Raw genomic sequence first — 11,250 nt, forward strand, 5'->3', positions numbered from 1 at the left:
CTTTGGACCAGTCCCTGGAGAAGGACATCATGCTTGGTAAAGCAGAGGGTCAACGAAAACGAGGAAGACCCTTAACAAGATGGATTAACACAGTGGGTGCAACAATGAGCTCAAATAGCAATGATGGTGAAGATTGTGCAGAACTGGGCAATGCTTCATTGTATTGTACAAAGGGTTGCTATGAGTCAGAATTGACAGCATCTATCCTTTCATCTGTTTTTTTTCCTTTCATCTGGTGGCGCGTAGTGGTTAAGTGCCATGGCTGCTAACCAAAGGGTCGGCAGTTTGAATCCTCCAGGCGCTCCTTGGAAACTCTCTGGGGCAGTTCTACTCTGTCCTACACGGTCGCTATGAGTTGGCATCGACTCGACGGCACTGGTTTTTTTTTTTTTTTTTTTTTTTGGTTTTGGTTATCCTTTCACCATACTTATTCAATCTGTATGCTGAGCAAATAATCTGAGAAGCCAGACCATATGAAGAACACGGCATCATGACTGGCGGATGACTCATTAACAATCTGCCATAGGCAAATGACTCCGTGCTTGCTGAAAGTGAAGAGGACTTGAAACACAGATGAAGATCAAAGACTAGAGTCGTCATTATAGATTAAACATGAACATGAAGAAAAGAAAAATCCTCACAACTGGACCAATAAGCAACATCATGATAAACAGAGAAAATGCCGAAGTTATCAAGGATTTCATTTAACTTGGAAAAAGAGCCTTCTCTTGTTCTGGGCCCACTCAAAATTTGCAGCTTTTCGAGTCACTTGAATAAATAGATCAGAGTAACATATCCAAATGAGGGATATGTTGCCTCCAAAATCCAAAGAGGCCTAACAGGTGTTGTGTTTCCTTTTTAGTTGTAGGAGAGGGGATGTAAAAACTTACCTTTCACTTCAGATGGAATATCTCAACATGCCCCATGCCAAGACTCCTAGAAATTTCACTGAGGTGAAAAGTGCATGAATTTTTGTGGGATTAGGATTTCCCAACCTCGACCACGCAAATGTTTTGCCAGTAAGTCCGGAGTCATTGACACTTCTTCCTTACTAGGTCCAAGCAGCATGATGTCATCAACTTAATGGACCAGAGCGATGTCTTCTGGAAAGGAAAGGTGGTCAAGGACCCTTTGGACTAAATTATGACATAGGGCTAAAGGGCTGATATAACCCTTTAGTAGGACAGTAAAGGTGTACTGCCAGCCTTGCTAGCTGAACACAAACTGCTTCTGGTGTTCCTCAGAAACCAGAATTGAGAAAAACGCATTGGCCAGATTAATAGCTGCATATCAGGTATCAGGAGAGGTACTAATTTGCTCAAGCAATGAAACTACCTCTGGAACAGCAGCTGCAACTGGAGTTACAACCTGGCTAAGTTTACAGTAATCCACTGTCATTCTCCAAGATCCATCTGCTTTTTGCACAGGCCAAATAGGCGAGCTGAATGGGGGATGTGCTGGGAATCACCACTCCTGCATCCTTCACATCCTTGATGGTGGCAGTTACCTCTGCCATTTCTCTAGGAATGTGGTAATGCTTTCGGTTTACTATTTTCCTAGGCACTTGTAATGGCTTCCAATTGGCTGTTCCTACCATAGTACCCTTATTCCACATGTCAGGAATCCAATGTGGGGGTTCTGACAGCTGCTGAGTATGTCTATTCCAATTGTGCATTCTGGAACTGGGGAAATCACTACAGGATGGGCTTGGGGACCCACTGAATACACTGTGAGACAAACTTGAGCTAAGACTTCATCAATAACCTGACCTCCATATGCCCCCCACTCTGACTGGTGGGCCACAGTGATGTTTTGGGTCTCCTGGAATTAGAGTCAGTTCAGAGTCAATGTCTAGTAATCCCCCAAAAGTCTGATTATTTCCTATTCCCCACTGAATAGTCGCTCTCATAAAAGGCCGTAGATCCCTGTAGGGAAGGATGTGAGAAAGATCAACAATATAGATTTTTGGCAGTGCAGTGGGGTTCTTACTCAAGGGGACCTGGCCTCCCTTCACTCACGAGGTTGTAGGTCTGTAAACTGGCTCAAGTCTGGGAACTGACTGTGCAGCCATGACTATCCTGGCGATTCTAGTCAGACTGAGATTCACTTCACTTAGAATTTTTCTGCTTCTACAGATCAAGTAAATATTTAGATTTCCTATCTACTTATCTCCTAGGGACAACATGACTAAGTTACCAATGCCGTAAGTCCATACAAGTCAAACTACTCTGATTGCTGCTTAGACCCTGCTGCCCATTACAGTAACCACATCTACCTTTGTTGATTGAGTGCTGCCACTTGGTCCCTACCACCATGGGGTCCAATCAGTTGCACTGTAGATGTTATTGTTGTTAGGTGCCATTGAGTTGGTTCTGATTCATAGCGACCCCACGCACAACAGAACGAAACACTAGTCCTGCACCATCCCCATAATCATTATTATGCTCGAGCTCATTGTTGCAGCCACTGTGTCCACCCACCTCGTTGAGGGTCTTCCTGTTTTCCGCTGCCCCTGTACTCTGCCAAGCATGATGTCCTTCTCCAGGGACTGATCCCTCCTGACAACATGTCCAAACTATGTAAGACGCAGTCTCGCCATCCTTGCTTCTAAGAAACATTCTGGTTGTACTTCTTCTAAGACAGATTTGTTTGTTCTTCTGGCAGTCATGGTATATTCAATATTCTTCACCAACGCCACAATTCAAAGGCATCAATAATTCTTCGGTCTTCCTTACTCATTGTTCAGCTTTTACATGCATATGATGCAATTGAAAATACCACGGCTTGGGTCAGGGGCACCTTAGTCTTCAAGGTGATATCTTTGCTCTTCAATACTTTGAAGAGGTCCTTTGCAGCAGATTTACCCAATGCAATGTGTCTTTTGATTTCTTGACTGCTGCTCCCATGGCTGTTGATTGTGCGTCCAAGTAAAATGAAATCCTTGACAACTTCGATGTTTTCTCTGTTTATCATGATGTTGCGCATTGGTCCAGTTGTGAAGATTTTTGTTTTCTTTATGTTGAGGTGCAATCCATGCTGAAGGCTGTGGTCTTTGATCTTCATTAGTAAGTACTTTAAGTCCTCTTCACCTTCAGCACGCAAGGTTGTGTCATCTGTATAACGCAGGTTGTTAATAAGTCTTCCTCCAATCCTGATGCCCCGTTCTTCATATAGTCCAGCTTCTTGTACTATTTGCTCAGCATACAGATTGAATAGGTATGGTGAAAGAATACAGCCCTGACACATACCTTTCCTGACTTTATACCAACCAGTATTCCCTTGTTATGTCCAAACAACTGCCTCTTGATCTATGTAAAGGTACCTCATGAGCACAATTAAGTGTGATGCTGGAAGCTATGCCACCGGTACTCAGATACCAGCAGGGTCACCCATGGAGGACAGGTTTCAGCTGTGCTTCCAGACTAAGACAGACTAGGAAGAAGGACCCGGTAGTCTACTTCTGAAAAGCATTAGCCAGTGAAAACCATTGTAGTTAGGTGTCTTAATTCAGTTAGGACATTCCCCAGTGTCAAATCTTACCTAAAATAGCTATCACAGCAGTCTCCAAAGATGCTGGGGCTTCCATCACAAATTTGTTCCTCACCATTGTGGAAAAAGGTATGTCTGCTGGGCACCCTATGTGTGGGTCTGTGGGTCTAACCTGATAAATCTACTCTAGCACGCCAATTTCTCTAAGCATCTGGATATCTTCCTCTACAGTATTCCAAGGCATGTCTGGTATTTCAACTTGATTTAGTACAGGCAACTGTGTAACCCATGCTTCAGTGAACCAACGAAATAAACTATCAGATCCTTTCCTAACTTCTCGAGCTGAAACACTAAATGAAGAATCTGTGCTTAGTGGGCCCACATCAATACACCTAGACTGATCCAACTTTATGTTCCTTGCACCATTATTCCATTAATAGCCATTCCCAGACATATTCCCCAGGTTTCTGTTTGTACATATTAGAAAAGTCAAGCAGTTCTTTGGGAGTGTACTGTCCCTTATCCTGGGTCACACTTTGTACTTCACCTTCTGGAGCTCACTGGGACTTAAGTCTAGTTATAGGTCTAGAAGCAAAAAATGGGTATTGGGGATGTGTTCTGAGAACATTCAGCATCGTCTTATAAAGCATCTGCCTCAGGTGATACCCCAGGTAATGACTCAGATGCCTCCCCAGGCAACGACTCAAAGGTTCTTCAGACACAGCTAGGTTAATCTCATCAGATGGAGGTGGAGGGGCTTATGGTTTTACTGGGGAGGGTGGCTTAGCAGACAAAGATGGAGTCATGTCTTCAGATAGGAGTAAGGGGGCTGGTTCTGTTGGGAGGAGTGATTCAGCGGAATTTAGCGCTCAGTGTCCCCAGCTTCCTGATTATGTGCCAGTATGTCCCCATCCCAAATTTCAGGATCCCATTTCTTCCCAACCAATGCCCTTACTTTAACTTCAGACACCATCTGAGATTGGGAATTCAACTGGCATTGTAATTCAGCCACTCTTATGATAAGACTCTCCGTTTGGTTTTTGGCAGTATCACCTGTTACTACAAGAAATAAGGGTTTCTTTCAGGTCACAAGTGGCAACTTTAAGGTCATTTATGTGGCACTTGACCTGTAACTCTGAACCCAAGTTCATCTCTTTCTTTTACCACTTTCTCTAGAGAAAGTAGGACCAACTAATCAGCTTCCTTATATTCTCATTCTGACAAAATTGTAGGAAAGTGTCAAACATGGAATCACCCAGAGCCTCACTTCTCACCAATGCTTGTTTAGCAGTGCCATCTTTACTACCAGAAGCTGAGTCATCAACATCTTTAAGGCTAACTGGACTTGAGAACCAATTCAGAAAACTCATCCTTATGATTTTGTTTCTCTAGAGACACTCTTGGTACCAAATGTCTTAGGCTAGGTTCTCTAGAGAAGCAAAACCAGTGAAGCACACATGTGTGCCTGTGTGGGTATATATACATATACCCACATGTATATATACGTGTATCTGTACATATACGTACACACACACACACACACACACACACACACACACACATACTTATCTCAAGGAAATGAGTCACGTGGTAGTAGAGGTTGACAAGACCCAAGTCTGTGGGTCAGGCGCTGTCATGGATTGAATTATGTCCCCCAAAAATGTGTGTGTCAAGTTGGCTGGGCCATGATTCCCAGTATTGTGTGGTTGTCCTCCATTCTGTGATTGTAATTTTATGTTAAAGAGGATTAGAGTGGAATTATAACACCCTCACTAAGGTCACATCCCTGATCCAACATAAAAGGAGTTTCCCTGTACCATCTTTTATCTTACAAAAGATAAATGGAAAGGGAAGCAAGCAGAGAGTGGAGGACCTCATACCACCAAGAAAGCAGTGCTGGGGTCCCTGTGTGGAGAAGCTCCTAGTCCAGGGGAAGAATGATGAGAAGGCCAACAGAGAAAGCCTTCCCCTGGAGGTTACGTACTGAATTTGGACTTTTGGTCTACTTTACTATGGTATTTCTGTTAATAGCAGCACTAGATGACTAAGACAAGTGCCAAGCTGGAGGCTTCTCCTGACTTACATAGATAGCTTCAGCAGCTGACAAACCCAAGATTGGCAGGTCCGATGGCAAGCTCCTGGCTCACAGGCTGTGAAGGCTGACAAATCCATGATCAGCAGGTAAGAGAGTAGGCTGCTGGCTTATAGGCAGCAAAGGCCAACAGATACCAAGAAATGCAGGCGATGTGGCAGGCCACTGGCTCAAGTGCCAAGAACCAGGGGTCAGGATCCATAGTGAGCAAAAGCTAATGAGCTTTTCCAGAATGTCCAAATATATCAGGTCACATCTTGGAGGTGATTACATCAGATCTCGACTGCCAAATTACAACATTACATACCCGCCAAACAATTGAGAACCATGGCCCAAACAAGTTAACCCCGCCAAGGCCAACTATGTAACAACCTTAACCCATCACAATACCTAACAAGGTAATTTTTCCTTAAGTTTCTTCCAGCTTTCTATTAAATTTTTAGGCACAGTACCTAAATAATATTTATTTTAAGAAATTAAAATTTAAAAAATTCCCAAGGCTATCTAAAAAAGTTTGGGACTAGTGAACTAAAAAGAGTTATAAAATTTTTAAAACAAAACAAAGCTTACCTTTGAGATGGTGTTCGTGGGCTTTTAAAGACCATAGCTTTAGGTCTGTCTGTCTTGGAAGATTTGGCTTTCATTTCATCTTCATATAATCCTGCCAAGGCCAACTACACAACAACAGGCTTATTACAATATATGACATTATAAGCACACTCTTCTCAACAAACAGACGTTATGAGTAGAAGATTAACTTTTAACTGAGTGGTAAAAATTTCTCATTAATAAATAAAAGCTGCTGTTTCAGAAGATGACTCCCTTCCAGAACAGTCACCACATCTTCCCCTCTATAGGAGAAGTAATCAAATATATTTATGGGAGAACTAACCACATGTATTAGAATAAATTCAAGTCATAATAATTGTTTAATTCTTTTCAATTCATTATTCAAAATTTTTAAAAACTGTATTAAGTAACTATTTTCAAATTTGGCCCTACATAATACTCCTGCAACTCTTTCAAAAAATATTTTAAGATGTTTCGCACTAATGTCAGCTTGGTCTCAATATTCTATCTTATAAAATAATTTCATTCAGCTGTTCCAGTTTTCAAAATCAAACTACATAGAACAATTTCAAAATTATTCTATTTAAAAGTCTATCAGACATATAAGTTTCATCGAGTTTAGGAAAATGAACTTTCACCAATAAAATAAATGACATACATGGTTTATATGCCTTTTAAAAAGCGTATTACCAAATTACACATTATGGGTAAATGGCTACTAGTAACTAAAAAAAAAAAAAATTTTTTTTTTTTTTTTTTTTTTTTAGTAACTAGGTGTCTTTAAATCGTAGTAACAGACCTGTCTTGGAACTGGAATTTTGAAAAGTAATCTAAATATTTCATTATCATTGATTTTTTCTCCACTTTAGACATTTTGGACAGCATGAAAATTTTTGTTAATGCCCCCTGTGGCTACTCAATTATAACTGGCATGACAATAATCTTTTTTGAGTGTTGGGGAGGCAGATATATTTAGAAACACAAGATGTACGAAAACTACCTTCACTTATAGGGGAGAATTGAGGCAAAGTTAATTCTTCAAAGATTCTATTACTCAACCTTTAAAATATATACACAACCAAACAAAAATGAAAAACTTTAGTTTCCCAATTAATATTTTTATCCCACTACCATACATATGGAAACCCTGGTAGGTACTTAAGAGCTATGGCTGATAAACAAAAGGTGGACAGGTCAAATCCACCAGGCGCTCCTTGGAAACACTATGGGGCAGTTTTACTCTGCCCTATAGGGCCACTAGAAGTCAGAATCGACTCGACGACAATGGGTTTTTTTTTTTTTTTACCATACATATAAAACCAACTTTCATATTTCTAACAAGGCAATTCTGCTAGAAATCCAAATTACAAAAGGAGCCTGGTGGCGCAGCTACTAACAGAAACGTTGATGGTTTTAATCTACCCAGCAGCTGCGTGGGAGACCAAAACCAAACCAAACCCAGTCGCGTCAATTATGACTCATAGCGACCCTACAGGGCTGAGTAGAACTGCCCTATAGAGAAAGAATCTAAAAGAACTGGATTCAAATCCTAACTCTGGCACGTACTGTGTGCTCTTGGGCAAATTATTTAACTTCTCTGAGCCCTAGCTCCTTCATCCTTAATTGCCTACATATGACCTCTCAGGGTTGTTTCAAGAATTCAATACTATAAGGCACGTGCTAGAAGATATTACTAAACATGTTTTACAATAACTATATCAGTGTTTCATTTTCCCCAAGATTTCTTTTTTCCCTGTAGGGTTATCTGTATTTCCTTTTGGTCTTTTCCAACCCACCCCCCACCCCCGCCACCAAAAAAAAAAAAAACAAATGAGAGAGAGACAAAGAAGAAACACACTGACTGACTACTCAGGTTCAAAGGTTTCAGAAATACTGTTGTTAGGTGCCGTGGAGTGATTCTAACACTTAGCAACTACGTATACTAGAACGAAACACTGCCTGGTCCTGCTCCATCCTCACAATCATTGCTATGTTTGAACCCATTGTTGCAGTCACTCTGTCAACTCATCTTGTTAAGGGTCTTCCTCTTTTTTTTTTACTATCTACTTCATCAAGCATGATGTCATTCTCCAGGGACCGGTCCCTCCTGATAACATGCCCAAAGTACGTAAGACAAAGTCTCGCCATTCTTGCTTCTAAGTAGCATTCTGGCTGTACTTCTTCCAAGACAGATTTATTCATTTGTCTGGCAATCCATGGTATATTCAATGTTCTTCACCCAAACCACAATTCAAATGTATCAATTCTCCTTCAAACAGAGTAAGGGGATACTGTATGGTTTAAAATCAGGAAACATATGCATCAGGGTTGCATCCTTTCACCTTATCTATTCAATCCGTATGCTGAACAAATAATCCTCAAAACTGGTCTATATGAAGAAGAACGTGGCAGGCATCAGGATTGGAGGAAGACTCATTAATAACTTGTGATATGCTGATGACACAACCTTGCCTGCTAAAAGTGAAAAGGTCTTCAAGCCTTACTGATGAACATCAAAGACTACAGCCTTCAGTATGGGTTATATCTCAACACAGAGAAAATAAAAATCCTCACAACTGGACCAATAAGCAACATCATGATAAACGGAGAAAAGTGTGTCAAGCATTTCATTTTACTTGGATCCACTATCAGTGCCCATGGAAGCAGCAAGAAATCAGACAACATACTGCACTGGGCAAATCTGTTGTAAAAGACCTCTTTAAAGTGTTAAAAACCAAAGATATCACTTTGATGACTAAGGTGCACCTGACCCAAGCCATGGTATTTTCAATCAGAAATACTACCTTCCTGAAATCTCTTCAAAACAGTATTCTTTTGTGGGCTTTCTCCTGAGCCAATTATATTATTTCTGTTCTGTGAATTACTTTTATGCTATTCCCATCAACAGGAATGTTATCTGTATTTCAAGGTCCATTTTAACCATCCTTCACAAAGCCTTTTCCAATTTTCTTAACCAAACGTTATCTTTCTTTTCTAAATTCTCATAGCACACACTATCCCTTTAATGACATTTATTTAAAAACCCAAAAACCAAACCGTTGCCGTCGAGTCAATTCTGGCTCATATTACGCACTATACTATCATTACTTGTACAGTTTTCTTACTCTTTTACCTGGTCACAACGGTTAAGTGCTCAGCTGCTAACAGAAAGGTAGGCGGTTTGAACCCACCCAGCAGCTCTGTGGGAAAAGGACCTGATGATTGCTCCCATAAAGATTACAGCCTAGAAAACCCTATGGAGGTAGTTCTGCTCTGTTACATGGGGTCACTAGGAGTCAAAATTGACTCCATGGCACCTAACAATAACACTAGGGTCTAGTTTCCCAAATTGTTTCTAATATAGGGCTTTATCGACACTCAAAAAATTAAAAAAACTACAACATGAATCATAAACAGCTACACTGTTGTTAGTTACCAAGACACGTTGTTGTTGTTGTTAGTTACCACAGGCTCTGACTCATGGAAACCCCATGGAAGGAAATGCTGCCCATCTTCCAGATCATTGATACGCTTGAGTCCATCACTGCAGGACCTTCTAAGCTAGGGGGCTCATCTTGCAGCACCATATCAAACAACATTCTGTTGTAATCCATAGGGTTTTCACTGGATAATTTTCCGAAGTAGATTGCCAAGCCTTTCTTCCTAGTCTGTCTTAGTCTAGATGACCATGCTGGTATTTGAAATACTGGTGGCATAGCTTCCAGCATCATAGCAACATGCCACGATATGAAAAACTGTGGTAGAAACAAACTGGTGGTAGAAACACACATGTTGTTCTGAGGTGCCGATGAGTTGGTTCTGGGACTCATGGTGACCCTGTGTATAACGGAACAAAACAGTGCTCAGACCTGCGCCATCCTCACAATCATTGCTGTGCTTGAGCCCACTGTTACAGCCTCTGTGTCAATCTATCTCGTTGAGGGTCTTCCTCTTTTTTGCTGACCCTCCACTTTACCAAGCATGATGCCCTTCTCTAGGGACTGACCCCTCCAGACATGTCCAAAGTATGTGAGACACAGTCTCGCCATCCTTGCTTCTAAGGAGCATTCTGGCTGTCCTTCTTCCGAGACAGATTTGCTCTTTTGTCAGTTCATTGTATGTTCAATATTCTTCGCCAACACCGTGATTCAAAGGCATCAATTCTTCTTCAGTCTTCCTTATTCACTGTGCAGCTTTCACATGCATATGGGGTGACTGAAAACATATGCCTTGGGTCAGGCACACCTTAGTCTTCAAGGTGACATCTTTGCTTTTCAACAGTTTAAAGAGGTCTTTTGCAGCAGATTTGCCCAATGCAATGTGTCTTTTGAGCTCTTGACAGCTGCTTCCATGGGTGTTGACTGTGGATCCAAGTAAAATGAAATGCTTGACAACTTCAGTCTTTTCTCTGTTTATCATGATGTTGCTTATTGGTCCAGTTGTGAGGAATTTTGTTTTCTTTATGGTGAATACTGAAGGTTGTGGTCTTTGATCTTCATAAGTGCTTCAGGTCCTCTTCACTTTCAGCAAGCAAGCTCGTGTCATCCGCATAACACATGTTGTTTATGAGTCTGCCTCCGGTCCTGGTGCCACGTTCTTCATATAGTCCGGCTTCTCAGATTACTTGCTCAGCATATAGATTGAATCAGTATGATGGAAGAATACAACCCTGACTTTAAACCATGCAGTATCCCCTTGTTCTGTTCAAATGACTGTGTCTTGATCTAAGCACAAGTTCCTTATGAGCACAATTAAGTGTTCTGGGATTTCCATTCTTCACAAAGTTATCCATAATTTGTTATGATCCACGCAGTCGAATGCCTTTGCATAGTCAGTAAAACACAGGTAAACACCTTTCTGGTATTCTCTGCTTTCAGCCAGGATCTATCTGACATCAGCTATGATATCCCTGGTTCCATGCCCTCTTCTGAATCCAGCTTCAATTTCTGGCAATTACCTGTAGATATACTGCTACAGCCACTTTTGAATTATCTTCAGCAAAATTTTACTTGTGTGAGATACTAATAATATTGTTTGATAATTTCTGCATTTGGTTGGATCACCTTTCCTGGGAATAAGCTTATGGATCTCTTCCAGTC

The 11,250-nt window shown here is 41.1% G+C and overlaps 1 protein-coding gene across 3 annotated transcripts in view; it reads right to left on the minus strand.

Annotated features, from left to right (window-relative positions):
• The window catches only part of UBXN2B (UBX domain protein 2B), a 42,058-nt gene that overhangs the window by 23,892 nt on the left and 6,916 nt on the right, over positions 1-11,250 (minus strand). For all 3 annotated transcript variants that reach the window (XM_049859182.1, XM_049859183.1, XM_049859184.1), the window contains one exon: positions 6,152-6,255. In XM_049859182.1, the coding sequence (XP_049715139.1) occupies positions 6,152-6,255 (104 nt within the window). The remainder of the gene's footprint in view (positions 1-6,151; positions 6,256-11,250) is intronic.

This window comes from Elephas maximus, chromosome 19 (genome assembly GCF_024166365.1).
Source record: "Elephas maximus indicus isolate mEleMax1 chromosome 19, mEleMax1 primary haplotype, whole genome shotgun sequence".
Lineage (NCBI taxonomy): Eukaryota > Metazoa > Chordata > Mammalia > Proboscidea > Elephantidae > Elephas > Elephas maximus.